The sequence below is a fragment of the Gobio gobio genome (genome assembly GCF_949357685.1).
Source record: "Gobio gobio genome assembly, chromosome: 2".
Taxonomy (NCBI): domain Eukaryota; kingdom Metazoa; phylum Chordata; class Actinopteri; order Cypriniformes; family Gobionidae; genus Gobio; species Gobio gobio.
Window position 1 is genome coordinate 31,622,516 of NC_137098.1, and position 16,969 is coordinate 31,639,484.

The window sequence follows — 16,969 nt, forward strand, 5'->3', positions numbered from 1 at the left end:
GGATAGTTATAAGCAAGCGCTATCAATATGATATCAATAGGGCTTTATTCACTGCAATGCATCCGAAACCACATAATTCCCAACTATATAGTAGTCAAAAAACAGTATGTGACTAAAAAACTATGTCCGAATACACAGTACTCATAAAAGTTGTTGGCAAAAAGTAGCCGGATGACCTACTTCCTCCAGTAAGATTCACTTTACTATCCCATGAGTCCGCTAGAGAGGATATATGAATGGAGGTGAAGCAGCGCAACTGATGCTAGTGTAAAATGCAAAATAAACACCTACTCAAGAGAGTATGTTATTTTGGACACAGCCCCCGTTGTTTTTTTGTTTTGTTTGTTTTTTGAGTATTGCGACCTGCCTGACACAGTAACACTGGCCCAGTTAATGCCGTTTCGGGCAGAACAATCAGTTTTTTTCAACCAATATCAGATGGGGGAATGCTCATGAAACCTATTTAAAAGCAATTATTACAGAGTGTCACAGGAATTACACTTTACTTCAGCTTTAAATTCAGATGTTTATTTGATTCAGTCATATAAATTAGGGTGTATTTTATTTGTATTACTTGTATTTTATATAAATGTATGTGCTCGAGTTTGTTGCTGTGTCCTTAATTGTGATGCACATTGTATTGCCAATTAAATACTGCTAATGAATTGTATACTCTTCTAAATTAAAACAAAAATGCCCCTCAAAGTAGCTTAAATAGTAGTTATTGTTTTGTAGCTTGTAGTGTATGGTTTTGTAACTTTACTGGAGTTCATCATGAGCAGATTGTAACTTTTTTAGCTACAAGTAGCTTTCCCAGAACTGCCTACACTGATATGAACCATCATTTATTAGAAAAACTGCATACAAAACTGTGAATATGTTACACTATGGCACCATCGTAACATTTGGGTGTGAATGTGTCTCGGTTTCAGATTGGGAGCAGAAGTAGTGTTTATTCTCCAGAGAGCAATGTGAGGAAAACTGGCTCCTATATCTATGAAGAGTTCATGCCAACCGATGGCACAGATGTGAAGGTACTAAATAATTTACCGTCTTTTCGACCCAGTGATTACCCCTTTTGCTCTTGATCTATATAGAGCAACATTTTGTTTTCTTACATGTATATTTGAATTGTAAATTTTTTTAAGAAACAGCAATTCTTCTGTGTGTGTTTGTTTTGTTACAGGTGTACACCGTAGGGCCAGATTACGCTCATGCAGAAGCTCGTAAGTCCCCTGCCCTTGATGGGAAAGTTGAGCGAGACAGTGAAGGCAAAGAAATCCGCTACCCAGTCATGCTCACTGCCATGGAGAAGCTTGTGGCCCGTAAAGTGTGCCTGGCATTCAAGGTCAGATGAGCTGCTCGTTTCTTGCTTTCAAGAATGAAAGTATGAATGTACAAGTGCAGACTGAAAATGTTTCTAGGGTTTAAGGCATTTCTTCCCAGGTCTGTTGAACCTGTTCATGCTGATTTTGTTCTCTTTACACTGTAGCAAACAGTGTGTGGATTCGACCTCCTCCGAGCCAACGGCCACTCGTATGTGTGTGATGTCAACGGATTTAGCTTTGTGAAGAATTCGATGAAATACTATGACGACTGTGCTAAGATCCTGGGGTAAAGCCTAATGACCATCAGATCAAGATTCAAAATCTTTGTATTTCAAACGTATTAACATATAGTTGCAACAGGATGAGTTTGGCTTGTTCTTTTTTTCAGAAATATTGTGATGAGGGAGCTGGCTCCTCAGTTCCATATCCCCTGGTCTATACCTACAGAGGCAGAGGACATTCCTATTGTACCGACTACATCAGGCACCATGTACTTATCACATGCTATACTCACTTTAATAGTAATGCAAACTATCCGTTAATGCTAGTAAAAAATAATCTTTCAACTTAATTTTTAGTTGTTTAATGCAACAACATTCATATATTTTTTTTATGGTGTCCACTCTTAAGTGACCTATTATGATATAATATCAGAATTACTTTTTTATTATTATTCGTTAGGATGGAGCTGCGCTGCGTAATTGCTGTGATCCGTCATGGAGATCGTACACCTAAGCAGAAGATGAAGATGGAAGTGCGGAATCCCATGTGTGTTCTTGCCACCGGCTTAACAGACCTAATCACTTAAAGCATTACTGATAAATCCAAATAGCAAAAATATGGTACTTTTTCCTTTCTTCTAGGTTTTTTGAGCTTTTTGAAACATATGGTGGATACAAAACAGGCAAGCTGAAGCTAAAGAAACCCAAACAACTCCAGGTAACAATTTTTATGATTTTATATATATATATATATATTTATTAAACATTTTCCTACTTTACAACACACACAAAAACAGACGACGGAAGTAATAATGTGCAAATTTATCTACAAAAAGGATACTAAAAATACTATAAATAAATAAACAATAAATAAATACACTAAATACATAACTGCAGTACATAAGTTCAAAACCATTATGTACTCAATTTGGGCACATGAATGGGAAAACCCTTCTGCAGAATAGTTGAAAATTCAGGCCCTAGATTATTGATATAGGGCTTCCAGACACTCTAAAACCGACCTGGCTGACCATTAACTAGACAAGTTAAATATTCCAGCGGAATTAGTTCCATCAAAATCTGGAGTCTGGTCACTTATCCACCTCAGTAATATGTTTTCCTTGCTGCAAAGGTAAGAAGATTTTACAGTCTTTTTTTCTTTCGATAAAATCAAAGCTTTATCAAAGCAAAAACAAAGGATCCAATACCAACTCCTTATCAAAAATATTGCTCATTTCAAAAACTATCTTGGCCAAATATACCCCAGGTAACAATTTTGTAAATTATTATTATTAAATTTTATTTTATGTTTTTGCTCAATTTAAGCAAGTGGTTCTCAACCTTATTGACCCCCTAGAATGTATCTTAATCTATGGGCACACCTATTTTCTGTAAATGAAAAAGTAAACTAAAATAATCATAATTAAAAATAAAATGATTGCATTTCAGGATTTCAAAAGTTTTATGAGCGGAATGTTCTTTAGGACCCCACTCTTTTTAAACAATCTATTTACATGATTCTTCCAGTTGTTTATTATTTACTTGCTTAGGATATTTAAAAAATATTTTAAACTTATAATGTATATTCGTAATAAAAATGCCCATTCCGTTGTAAGATTTTTTTAATTTACATGACTTTTCCAGGTCTACAATCACACTTTTAAAATTAGACTTCCTCATATATCCAGGTTTCCCAAGACTCTGGGAATCCTGGTTCTTCAAAGGAAACAAAACGTTGTTGAGGGGTAAATTAAAATAAGAAATACCTTTTGTTTTGGTTATTTTTAAACTTATACTAATACTTATGTCTTGTTTTACATAATTTTATGTCATCTTGAGGCCCCCTTAGAAGTTTGCTGAGCCCTCATAGTGGGCCCCTGGCCCGCTATTTGAGAACCACTCATTTAAACCTTGCATTTATTGTTAAAACCTGCTGTGCTACTCCATATCTGTGTTTCCACAGGAAATTCTGGACATTACCAGGACACTCTTGGCAGACATAGGACAGCATACTGACTGTGAAGTTGAGGAGAAGAAGTCCAAGCTTGAACAACTGAAGACTGTTCTAGAAATGTACGTTAATGTGAGATGTTAACTGGGCCATGCTAACTGGCACACTTGCAGTCTTCCTTAGTGGCCTCCTTTCAGTCTTTTGACACATGACATATTTTCTAGATACATGGCTCATTAAATTTGTTACTAGCTCAGGTGTTATATAAAACGATGCATTAATTTCCCATCATATTGGCTGACATCTGAAAAATAGAATACAAATACAATGTTTCTTGTGTATCTAAGGAGACATGTCTTAAAGGAGATTCAGTTGAAGGATGTTGTATATGAACACTATGTTCAGTGATATTCCCAACATGCAGTATTTTTAGAATCTCAGTAGTAAGTTTCGTCCTATGACACAATGAAATCGCAGTGTCTCCTTTCACAAACCTTGACAAGCATCACTCATTCAGTAATGGCATAGATGCGCTGGATGGATTTTTTGAGCAGCTGTTCTGGCAGGTCCTTCTGGCTATGTTAATATAGATGTCAGTCAAGAACAGCAAAGTGGAAAGTAAACTTCTTTGGGGCCTGTAGACACCCTAACTACAAATTGTCCCTGTTCTGTTCTATTTTTTTTTCAGGTATGGCCATTTCTCTGGAATCAATAGGAAAGTGCAGCTAACCTACCTTCCTTATGGACAGCCCAAAACATCCAGTGAGGAGGAAGGTATGAGGATTGTTGATGGAGAAACACTGTCGTTTTTTTGGCTTTAATCATGTCGTGCATTATGGTGTTGCGTTGTGTGCAGATACCCGTAAGGAGGGGCCGTCTATACTGCTGGTGCTGAAGTGGGGGGGAGAGCTGACTCCAGCGGGCAGAGTTCAGGCTGAAGAACTCGGCAGGGCTTTCCGCTGCATGTATCCTGGTGGTCAAGGTGAAAAATAAAAACTCCTGTTTGCCAGTCACTTAAGATTAAGGACACAGACATTCGTTACTGGTTGTGCCCATTTCACACTTTAGATAAGGAGTTCTCAGCCCTGGCCCTCGAGGCCAACTTTCTTGCATAGTTTACCTTCAACCTTGATTAAACTCACCTGACACTTTCTGGTAATCTTGAAGACCTTGATTAGCTTGTTCGGGTGTGTTTGATTAGGGTTGGGGCAAAACTTTGGACCTTAAGGGCAAGCGTTGAGAATCCCTTCATCATGAGTCTGCTAGAGTCCAAAAATCCGAATACAGCACCTCATTACGCCTAAAACTAATTGGTTAACATTCTTATTAATGATGTGACACAATATTGGATGACATTTTAATAGTGTTCATTAATCATCAACTACAAACATTTTTTAATGCTTAATAAATCAGTACTTGGTGACTTCCAAATATGTGTATATAAATCATAGTTAAATAACTGACTTACAGTTGAGTAATGAATGAGTTATCTGAATGGTGCAAGGAGTCCTCAAATCCGGAAAGGTTTTTAAACGGTTTTTAGCATTTTTAAACTTTAGGTTCCATAGTCCAGAAATCAATGGGCTTTTTTAAATGTTTTTTTTTGGTTAAAATCCTGTGGTTAACACAAGCTCAGGATATTTTTCCCGTTTTATTCTATGACATAAAATACTACATCAGTAATACTCCACTCATGAATTTTTTAAGCTTTTACATGTCTTGAAAAAGTCATTTGGTGATGATGATGTCATGCAACTGTGGTATATAGCTTAACTTCAGCTTTTAACTTTTTAACTATTCATAAACTTTGTGTTCATTTGTAAAGATTATCTTGATGAACAAAATGTGTAAGAATTATAAACTTTTGTTTGTCACAGCTTATTTTCTGCAATAATCCAAAAGCTAATGGATGTTGAGGGGACCAGGGTGATGCAAACTTCTGGGTTGGCTATTAGCTATTAGCTCTATTTTTTATTAGCTATTAGCTAAGATCTGTGAAGCATTTATTATACTTTTTTCTTTCTTGATGTTCTTGAAGTTTATAAAATGTAAGGTATTATAAAGTGTTACCCAATTTTGGAATAAAACCCAGTGCATATTCAGCAATCTTCCTTTTATATACTTCCCATTTTCTTGTTTGTTCTTGGCTATAATTTCTGCTTTTTTGTGTGCAGCGGTATTTTTTATGCCATTCGCACCATAAAAGTGCCACATAACCATATTGTTCATACGACTATATTGCACGCTGTAAGTCTTCTGGAACTTTTGTCCGAGGAACATACATTTGAATCATTGTTTACTGATAATCTTTCATTCTTCCTTATCTATTAATTTTGCAGTTACATTTTACTTACTGATTGGTTGTGTGTCATGGAACAACCAATGGTGTTACTCAGTGACATCAAACTTGGTTCAACGTGTCTGAGGTTGCCAAATTTGAGTGAATGAGATTTTAGAGCAAAATAACCATTTGGACATGTTAACTTTGACATTTTAACCGTCAGACTTATACTAGGAGTGTTCAACCCTGTTCTTAGGGTCCCACTATCCTGCAAAGTTTTGTTCCAGTCTGCTCCAACACAACTATGCATCTAATTGTCAGTTAAGACCTTGATTAGGGTTGGAGCTAAACCCGGAAAGGGTTGATTGCCCTTGTTTTTATCTGTGAATGAATGTTATGTTCTTGACTACTTATAGGGGATTACGCTGGCTTTCCAGGCTGTGGCCTGCTCAGGCTACACAGCACCTACCGGCATGACCTCAAGATCTATGCCTCCGATGAGGGCAGGGTGCAAATGACTGCTGCTGCCTTTGCAAAGGTCCTCAGCCACAACAAATACAGGTCATTTAACGTTTAAAGATATAAAGTTATCGGAGGATTTTAATCTGGTGTTGGTTGTCTGCCTCGCAGGGTCTATTGGCACTGGAAGGGGAACTGACACCCATCCTGGTCCAGATGGTAAAGAGCGCAAACATGAACGGCCTGCTGGATAACGATATTGAATCCCTCAGCGGATGTCAGCAGAGGGTTAAGGCCAGACTTCATGAGATCATGCAGAAAGATCAAATCTTCACAGAAGAAGACTTTGACAGGGTAAATCAGAGCGTCAGACATCTTTTGAACTATGGGGTGTATTTCAGTCCCTCCGCTGACTTGATATGAAAAGCACATCTGTGTCCACTTCATCTCTTTTGTTTCTCCAGCTGGCTCCAACATGCAGCAGCTCTCTGGTGAACTCTATGAAGGCTGTGGAGAATCCAGTGAGTACGTGTGATCAAGTCTACACCCTCGTCCAGAGCCTCACCTCACAGATCCGCAAAAGACTTGAAGACCCCAAATCAGCAGGTGATTGCTCTGTTCTAACATAAAACAGACAGAAAAGAAAAACACACTTTAAAAAGCCATACAGATAAACTTGTGAAAGTACAACCTGAGTATATGAGTTTAAGTTGCCTCTCTCAGATTTACAGCTGTACCACAGCGAGACACTGGAGATGATGCTGCAGCGCTGGTCTAAGTTGGAAAGGGACTTCCGAATGAAGAGCGGCCGCTACGACATCAGCAAGATTCCTGACATTTATGACTGTGTTAAGTATGACGTGCAGCACAACAGCTCCCTGGGCCTGGAGGACACAGTTGAACTCTTCAAGCTCTCTCGAGCACTAGCTGACATCGTCATACCTCAGGTGTGTGAGGAAATTCTGAAACGTGAACCTGTACAGCTTGTCCTTAGTTAAATATTTATTTTTCTACTGTTGCTTTAGAAGCAGGCTCTTCAGAATACCAATATTTGACTAGCTATTTTCACTAATATTAGCTGTTCCTTTCTTCATGTAATTTAAAGGTCCCATGGCATGGCATTTTTCTATTATTTTATAATGTTTCCTGAGGTGTACTTATATTGTTAGTATGATTTTTACATCATAAAATGTCATAATTTAGAAATAAAAGGCATTTTTTCAATACTAATGTTTGCCCTGTGGCTGAATGCCCTGCTTCAAGAGGCGTGTCTGCTGTGAGACTTCAGAAAAAACGCCCACTGTTGTGATTGGTGACATCTTTGCATTTGAAATGAGCGGAGGGGGCGTGGTTTAACGAGGTCTACGAGGCATGAGCTGCTGCCAGAGAGACGGATGGACCGGAGTTCACTTCACATCAGTTCTGTCAGTCTCAGTTCGGTGAACTGTTTTAGTTACAGCATATACTTCAGGTTATTAGTCTATTTCTAGTCGGAGGTACTGTCACTCATGTCAGAAAGTTAGTAACTTTAGTAAATTATGGATCAGCGCTGACTGGAGACGCGAACCGTTTAGAACGATTCAGTCCGATTTGGTGAACTGGTTCGGTTCACTAAAAAGAACCGATTCAAAAGAATGATTCGTTCGCGAACCGGACATCACGGAGACGGAGCGATTGTTAACAAAGTTATTTATAGTAACTACTGAGTTATGAGAGCGCTGTCTGTCAGCGCGAGTTTATTGTGTTTGTATCTGAGAGTTCTGAATAAACACGAGTCCCAGTCACGCCGAGTCCGTCTTCATCATTATTACCAACTTTGTAACACATGCAAAGTACCATTACAGCTGTCGAGATGAGTTACGAGTAAGTGTTGATTATAGCATTATTTTTAGATATGTTCCTATCATATGGAAAGCGTCAGTGACGTGCATTGAGTACACAGCGCAAACAAAGACACAACAGCAGTAATCGAATGTAATCCAGTTTATTGTGGGGAAAGCTGCCTAGCCTAGCCGGATACCCTCACGCTTACCCCCCTTCTGCTTAATCTCACGCCGCGTTTGGTGCCTCTGCTGTGGGCCAGATGCAGTACTGGGGGTCGGGGATGTTGAAGGCCGGTCAGTGCAGCCCGAGCTTTGGTGTGCATAATGTTGAGCAGAAACGACTGTGTGCACATTTTAGAACAGATAGACGCAACGAGGACGTACAAAAAACACTGACTCACAAGATAGAAAACACGAAAACACCGTTCTGTCTGGAGAGAGAGAAGCCGCAGTGTGTGCACGAATAATAAATAATTAGCTACACATCAGAAATCACTGATCACAGATCAGAAGGAACTGAAAAAAGACTTCTGTTTTCATTTGTACATCCAAGCACTGAGAAACTGCCAGCGTTCACTCGTTCACAAGCCATGAGCGTTTGCATGGGCGTGCCAGATTTTCTGGGCGGAGGAAAGGGAGGAAACCGTTCCTGCTTGGACGTCAAACCAGGGGACTTCAGGATTGGCTAGTCTGGCCTGTCATTTTCTCAAAGGCAGAGAAAGACAGCCAGAACTCGGGTTTACACCGATCAACATTTCTATCCACTTGGGGACAATATTCAGGCTAGGGGAACTCATATTAATGTTGAAAAACCTCATAAAATGAAAATTTCATGCCATGGGACCTTTAAAAATGTTACGCTCGATACCGCAACAAAAAATTTACAAAAATAATATATATATATATATATATATATATATATATTATTTTAGTACTTTATCTTAAATGAATGTAAATGAGAAATGTTGCCCTGGCAACTAGCTGAAATAAAATACGTGTTTAAAATTTTTTTATTGTTTCATTTAATTTTTAATGGTATTTCAATACAGTCAAATCGTATACTCTTGGGTACTGTAATTTAGTCTTCTAGGTAATCATTTTTAAAAGTTTTTTTCCCCTAAATGTCTCTACCCAGTATTCCACACAAAGCCAGGATCTGCTATTGTACCTCTGATTGTAAACTACCCTTTTTTTTAGGAGTATGGCATTAATAAGGTGGAAAAGCTGGATATTGCATATGCCTACTGTCTGCCTTTAGTGAAGAAGATTCAACTGGACCTTCAGAGGACACACGAGGACGAGTCCGTAAACAAGTTGCATCCTCTGTGAGTGTGTAAACAAGCTGTATCCTCCTTTTTCTTTTATTTGGTCTTGCCTATTGACCATGAGAGATTTGTCCATATCTTTGTGTCCCAGATATTCACGTGGAGTGCTGTCACCAGGCAGGCATGTACGAACTCGGCTGTATTTCACGAGTGAGAGTCACGTCCACTCCCTGCTTAGCATCTTCCGTTATGGTGGTCTATTGGATGTAAGTATTATAGCTTATTATAAAGAGAAATGACAAGGAAAATACAGAAGCAAAGTGACGCACACATAAACTGTTTACCAAAACCTATTGAGCTGCTTTCTGCTTTCGGTTGACTGGCCATAAATCAGCACAACAAGCTCATTATACGTGATCCTCAAAATATAGGAAGAAAAAATATAAATATCTGAAAAGATATTTGTCTTCTGAAAAGTTCAGATGGCATTTATTTTCTTCTAACCTCCATATAAAGTAGTGTTTATCGAGGGTATGCACTGACATATGCACTTTCCTGCCAGAACATGCCCCCTCAGCCGGACTGAGTGGCAAAAGAGCAGCTGCATGACTGGAGTTGATAAGGGAAACGCGAGTGAAACAAACGATTATCAATTTAAACTAAAGGTTAGACTCAATATAGTGTTCCTTACAATTTACCGAAGATCCAGTGATCCATGGATATTGACATGCAGCCAGGAATCGTGTTTCCTGACATCTATATATGCCTGATTTCGACACCGGGGAAATGCATGAAGCAAATTTGCCTGTGAATGCTTTAAATACAATATAGGTAGGTCTAAATCTGGGTGATCAATGTTATATATATATATCGATTGTCATATCATCCAGACTTGTGTTGTTTCTGTCAGTGTTTATTCAAAAACATCCAATTATGCAGAATACAAGATGGTAGATATTTAATTGATGAGTTGTCAATACAATATATAACAATACAATATATAGGGTATGATTTTACCCCCAAAAAGTTCAGTTGTTTCTGTGAACTGCAGTGATCCATTTGCTTCTCTTTTCTGTAGCTTTCGGCAATCTGTAAAAATATTCCTCGGATTTCATGTCAAATGTAGTTCATCACAAAACTCAACGCACTCAATCTTTCCCGTTTTAAATGTATTTTCTGTTTTTCACGGCATTCGCACTAAAAACCAACGCCACTCCACACCAATGTCTTTTTTGCCACTCAGTGGGTGTGACCCATAGACTGTAAAAAAATATGGACGTAGTGTCCGTGATGTCACCCATAGGATTCTGAAGAGCGGTTTTGAAGCGTAAAGTAGGGTCGAGCTGGCCGTTGCCATCTTGGCAGCGCATCATCATGCGTCACGGATAACAGAAAATGGGTAAAAAGGCGGGGCGTGGGTGGAGCTGAGGCGACGTGATGACTAACAGACAGCAGATAAGTCACTCAAAGTGGCCACATCCTTAATTATGCAGAACTTTAAGGCTTTATATAATGTAAACAAATTAGTTATAACAAAATTCACCCCCCTCACAGTTGTCATGAAGGGTAAAATTAGCTATAAAATTACCACAATTTGTACCAGGCTGTAAACATGTTTTATTCTGCTGTAAAGTTGGGCATTTTAACATGGGGCTCAATGAGATTCTGCTCCCTTTTGGAGCCTGTCCCTAGTGGCCAGTCGATGAATTGCAGTTTAAGTCACTTCCATATTGGCTTCAAGAGAAACTGGGGGAGGTTGCCGCTTGGTGTGACCACAGCGACTCCGGCCGACGGTGACGTCACATACATACTCTCTAAATTGCATTTAATTTAAATTTACACTATTATCCATTTTCATTTAATGGCAGACAGTCACTTAAGCATCTGAAAACATTACATTCAGTTTGCACAAGTATATTCTTTTAAAGTATATTTTTTCAGTAATAAGTACTCTATTTAAAAAATAATTATAATACTAAAAATTTTACTTCATTTTCACAAGGGTAAAGTAGTTCAAAAGCTAGAGCAAATGTACAAATGTAGAAAAAGAGAGAACACACTTTAAGCAAGCACTTTTGATTGTGGTTTCAATTAACTGTTAAAGGATACATATGATGTTTCAGGAGGAGAAGGACCAGCAGTGGAAGAGAGCCATGGATTATCTAAGTGCAGTGTCTGAGCTCAACTACATGACCCAGATCGTTATTATGCTCTACGAAGACAACAACAAGGTACATCCTGCTCTCACTGTCCGTTCTGCTCCACTGAGGTATAGAATAAACATAAGTGAACTGTCATAACTGAGCATTCCAATGTTTTGTTTGAGTGGGGACTGTGTAGTCTCAAAAGAGTTCTTCAAAGAAATGTGACAAGTGTGATATTGTGTTAACTCAGGACCCATCCTCTGAAGAGCGCTTCCATGTGGAACTGCATTTCAGCCCTGGGGTCAAAGTATCTGAGGAGGAGAGCGCTCCGATGGGATTTGGCTTCCGTCCAGCCTCTGCTGAAGTATACAGTCTTTCATTTGTTCCATTTTCTCATCATGTATTGAATTAGATTGTTGTTCAGCTATTAATAGCCAAGTTCGTTTTTTTCTGAATTTTCCATGTCTGTGCGTGTTGACATAGAATGACCAAAAGCAAACAGACCCTGGCAGTTTGGAAAATCTTGCACGAGATGAGCCCGACCGTGCCTTGCCCCTTTCGGAGGCCATCATCACCCAGAGGAAATCCCCTCTGATCCGGAATCGCAAGACTGGCTCCATGGAGGTAACAGCTGCCATCACACTCAGCCACCTACTATGCTAACCATTGTGCAGTGTGCTTTGAAAAATACTTTTATAGATCTCTGTGGTGTCAAATTGACTGAATCAGCCTGGGTTTTATGTACCATAATTCAACAGTTCTATTTGTGTCCCTGCACAGGTCCTGTCAGAAAGCTCATCCTCTAAAGGGGGCAGCTATCGCCTCTTCCCCTCTTGCTCACGTCAGTCTCCAGAGATGAAGCAGAGCGGATTAGGTTGGTATCATGTGTCTGTCCCTCATTCAGCTTCAACAACTGCTGTTTATCTCTTCTCCCTGACAGGAACACACCCTCTCAATCCAAGGCAACACTATATTGCATGTTATTTTTGGTGTAAAAACCATTAGCTGACCACATTGACATTACCAAGGAAATTAGTGGATACACACTTCAGATCCAGACAGAGATGGAACTTGGTGCGTGCTGGTGGGATGCTGCTGTTCAGTAAATTAGTGCTTTATTTAGTGCTGTGATCTCTGAGCAGGGCCGTAGCTAGGGAATTCTGGGCCCCCTGAAAAAACATTGATGTGGGCCCCCAACCTCCACTCATATCATATACGGTAGCGGTAGGCCTATAAGATATGGGCATGGAGGCAAATAAATAAATGCAAATTGCTTTGAACAAAAAAAACTATACAAAGTTGTATATAAAATATTATATAAAATGGCATTAAGCGATTAATAACTTTGTTTACAATCATCAAGCAATTATGCAAGACAAACAAATAAAATAACAAATACACTTTTTTTAAAGTAGGCCTAGCAGCAATATAGTAGGCCTATAGAATGTCTTTCCAGTCAGTCTGATGTCTAACAGCTGAGATAAATATTCAGAAATGAAAAAGAATGCAGTCAAATGTCAAATAAAACCACTGAAGTTTCTCGCTGTCTTAATTTTTGATGAAGATAATGTGCTATTTTATTAAATAAAGCTAATAAATGTATCCATCAATAGCAGTGCGTTGTATTCGTGTTTTCTTGACAGTATTGTTAAATATATCACATCAGTAGCCGGCAGGTCTGTAATCCTTTTGACACGCATATTTTTCTGCATGTTATACAAACAAACAAAACTACATAATAGCACAAAAAAGACAGGGACTTTGAGCGCGTAATCATTCAGTGGTATACAGAGATGTGACAGTACCGGAGTACGTGCGTCCTATTCCCGCGAAAGTAAATCGGGCAGCGAAAATATCGGGGCACGGCATCCCATCACATGTCAACTTGTCTTGTTAAAGAATGTTTTGATAGACTTAAAGCGATTTTCCTGGCCTCCCTTTACTTTTCATGACGTTACTGGTACCCAGATTTTTTCCCCTGACATTTTCAGTCAGTTTCACTTCCACTGTAACTTTGCTTCTAACTTCAACTGTTCTCAGAGCAGCCTCAATTGTGATTGGTTTTTCTGTTTAATAAAACTTGCGGTTCTCTCTGCTTTTTCAGCTGAATGAGCTGAAATAATTAATAACAATCAGACTAAACCATTTTTAGGGAGGGGGGAGAGTGGAGATTTTGAATACTTCTTTAACTAAATTGAACTATCAGACATACAGATATATACATTATAATGATTCATAAGAGTAGGGGAATATATAGCATAACTTTTGGATTTAGTGGGGCCCCCTGGGCAGTGGCCCTGTCTCTGATGACAGTTTTGTTGGCTTTTTATACACAAAGATGTTGCCTTGAATTTGCTGCAATTTTAAAACTTTAAAATTCTGCATGATAAAAAACACATTTGAAAAGGGTGAAGAACATTAGCAAAATAATTCTGCATGCAGTCTGACATATTTCATACCTAACTATTTTGAGGTTTGTGTAATCATTTACAGTATATTTACTATCAATGACATGTGAACACTAAAATGTTCACTAATATCATACTCATCTGGCGTTTGCCGAAGTTTTTTTTGTTGTTGTTCATAATTGCTTCTAATAGATATAATGTATATACTTTTAATTAATATTTTCCTTGCCAGAAAATTGCTTTTGTCTCTTGTTAATCAGATTTTGCTCTTCTAGCCTGTCAGTGACTACATTTACATGGACAGCAGTAATCTAATTATTGACCTTGATCTGAATAAGACAATATTCTGATTAAGGTGTTTACATGAGTTGCGTTTAGAATAGTCCGTTCATGTTCTTGTTTTAATTAATTCTGATTAATTGCACACGACATTGCGTCCCCATGCTACACAGTCCTGCGTTTCCCTCCAGAATTTCACGTACCAACATACAGTTTGTCTACGTTATGGTACCATATACAGTTTTGGGTGTTTAATTTTTACATTTTATGAAAGCTTCAAGGGCAGTTAATTATTTGTCATGCTAAACGTGCAAAAAAAGACGACGCCAGATACAAATTCTCCAGCAACGGGCCTCCGCTGCCATCGCGACAAACTCGGTGGTACTGAATGACAGTACAAAGTAAGGACTGGTGTGAGAGAGTAGCTTGAAGTCAAGCCATGTTCTCTTGTTTGCCGTCAAATGGTTGACCACTGCCGTGAGCGTATGTGTCCTGTCGCAAAATTCAGCGAAAAATCTTACACAACGTTAATAGTGATTAAAGGGATAGTTCACCCAAAAATGAAAATTGTCATTTACTCACCCTCAAGCTGTTCCAAACCTTTCTTTGTTCTGCTGAACACAAAAGAAGATATTTTGAAGGATGTTTGTAACCAAACAGATAGACCAACCATTGACTACCATAGTTGGGGAAAAATACTATGGTAGTCAATGGTTGCTCTATCTGCTTTGTAACAAACATTCTTCAAAATATCTTCTTTTGTGTTCAGCAGAACAAAGAAACTCATACAGGTTTGGAACAACTTGAGGGTGAGTAAATGATGACAGAATTTTCATTTTTGGGTGAACTATCCCTTTAAGGTGTGTACATGTCTATAATGCACTTCAATAATGCGACTAAAGTAGTATTGTTTTAGTCGCGGAGTATTGTTGTCCATGTAAACGTACTGATTGATGTTTCGCCAAACCCTAATGGTTTTGGCATGACTCGTATATTATGATTTTATAGTCCTCTCTCTCCCTCTGCAGTAACTGCTGTGTTTTGATTAATAAGTGCATGTGGTTGGTGTGCACACTAATTCCATGATCTAACCCCCTCTGCAGGCTCTCAGTGCGCTGGTCTCTTCAGCACCACCGTCTTGGGGGGCTCCTCTAGTGCCCCCAACCTTCAGGACTACGCACGCACACACCGCAAAAAATTCTCCTCTGGCAGTTTGACCTATAAAGACGGTATGTGCTCAGTCCAGCTCCTTCTCTCGTGGAGATGATAAAAGAGTTTACAATGTAGGAACTCTAGGTAAAGGGCACTTCCTATAAAGTTTAGGATTAAGAACTCTCGTTACATCAGGCCCTGATGGTGTATCACACATCTCACTGTCATATTCACCATTTCACATCTGGTTCATTTTCATAGTCTTGAATGTGTGGTGTCTAAAAGCTCACGGAGTCTGCTGTGCCATTTATTGTCTTTGTTTCTTGTCATTTTATCATATTTTGTGAGCAGTGTTTTATTCTTGTCATCGTTTAATTGGAAGCCCATATTTTTATGTACCGCTGCAGGAATCCCAAAAAGTTTGAAGCAAAAACATGGTAAGAATGTATCAAAGTATTACCCATTAAATGGGTATAGATTATTACTAAATTTGATAAATGACCATTAGCTTTGGATTTCAGTGCTCTTAGATACCGATTCCTTCCAGAATGTTCCGTTTTTACGCTAGTGGTGAAACCCTTTGTCCACAAGGTGTCAGTGTGACATTGTCTGGAGTTCTCCCTGTTTTAGTTCCCATTCCCTGTGTCCTGTTTTCTTTACTGCCGATTTGCAGTTATAACTTTACACTCTCATTTGTTACTATCGTATACATGAGCCTGTTCATTTAACCTTATTAGCTTCATTTTAAACCTCTGGCTGGTCTCTAGGACTGGCTGGTCATTGAACACAATCCCCAGTCTCTTTGTCTTCACTGTTGTGTGTGGTGTTGTGTCCCGTGAAGGCATTTGCTGTTACGCTACAGGCTCTCAGAGCTGCTTATATTACATAGGTGAGGGGTTGACCTGACCGTCTCAAGCTTTTCATGCTTCTGTCCACCATTTTGTTTGTTCTGATAGATGGCGTCTGAATAAGATGGCATCTGTATTTATAGTAGAGAAGTGCCCATAAAGTGACAAGCCCAAAATATTACTGTAGCTAAGGCGTTATAAATAGATCCACTCATTCACTGTGGTGACTCTGTGAAGACATTTAAGCAGATCTGTCTTCTTTTTACTTAGAAATAGTTAGAAATATACTTAGAAAATTGTTTCTTTTCACTACCTGAGCTAGGAATAGCCTCTGTGAACCTATCTGTGAGATTAACATCATACTTCCTCGTAATAAGAAACATTCTCACTCTTTAGCTAAAAGAGACACTACATTGAGACACTAAACGCTGCTCTTCCTGCTTCCTGTCCCAGTGTTTCTAAGTCTGTATCCTGCTGTAGTCACAGTAGAAACCCAGCCCTACACTCCTCACCCTACTATCCTTGACAGTCTCACACCTTCAGCTCTGTAACACCATCCCCATCCTGTACAGGTGTACTGTAAAAATGGTAACTAGTGACCTTTTTTATTTCCTCAGAGTTGTTGTCTATGCCGGCAGTAAAGCGATTTTCTGTGTCGTTTGCAAAGCATCCGACTAATGGTACGTCTGCTTCTCTTCAAGTATATTTCCACTTCTTTCTCCACCCCCCTTTGTTTTGCATGTCTATGGATACCTATTTTCATTTCGGAAATTTATGTTGGTTTTGTTTTCTTTCACGTGATTTCTGCCA

The 16,969-nt window shown here is 38.9% G+C and overlaps 1 protein-coding gene across 6 annotated transcripts in view; it reads left to right on the top strand.

Annotated features, from left to right (window-relative positions):
• The window catches only part of ppip5k1a (diphosphoinositol pentakisphosphate kinase 1a), a 41,442-nt gene that overhangs the window by 14,995 nt on the left and 9,478 nt on the right, over window positions 1–16,969 (top strand). For 3 of the 6 annotated variants that reach the window (XM_079802877.1, XM_079802878.1, XM_079802879.1), the window contains exons 7-27: window positions 933–1,034; window positions 1,187–1,348; window positions 1,493–1,614; window positions 1,717–1,818; window positions 2,010–2,096; window positions 2,192–2,267; window positions 3,513–3,622; window positions 4,189–4,274; window positions 4,357–4,482; window positions 6,198–6,319; window positions 6,412–6,594; window positions 6,705–6,846; window positions 6,964–7,187; window positions 9,261–9,388; window positions 9,480–9,594; window positions 11,452–11,559; window positions 11,723–11,836; window positions 11,956–12,096; window positions 12,253–12,346; window positions 15,263–15,388; window positions 16,777–16,839. In XM_079802877.1, coding sequence (XP_079659003.1) covers window positions 933–1,034; window positions 1,187–1,348; window positions 1,493–1,614; window positions 1,717–1,818; window positions 2,010–2,096; window positions 2,192–2,267; window positions 3,513–3,622; window positions 4,189–4,274; window positions 4,357–4,482; window positions 6,198–6,319; window positions 6,412–6,594; window positions 6,705–6,846; window positions 6,964–7,187; window positions 9,261–9,388; window positions 9,480–9,594; window positions 11,452–11,559; window positions 11,723–11,836; window positions 11,956–12,096; window positions 12,253–12,346; window positions 15,263–15,388; window positions 16,777–16,839 — 2,533 coding nt within the window. Of the gene's footprint in view, window positions 1–932; window positions 1,035–1,186; window positions 1,349–1,492; window positions 1,615–1,716; window positions 1,819–2,009; window positions 2,097–2,191; window positions 2,268–3,512; window positions 3,623–4,188; window positions 4,275–4,356; window positions 4,483–6,197; window positions 6,320–6,411; window positions 6,595–6,704; window positions 6,847–6,963; window positions 7,188–9,260; window positions 9,389–9,479; window positions 9,595–11,451; window positions 11,560–11,722; window positions 11,837–11,955; window positions 12,097–12,252; window positions 12,347–15,262; window positions 15,389–15,718; window positions 15,749–16,776; window positions 16,840–16,969 lie in introns of all 6 variants that reach the window. The other 3 variants (XM_079802876.1, XM_079802880.1, XM_079802881.1) reach the window with 3 other exon arrangements.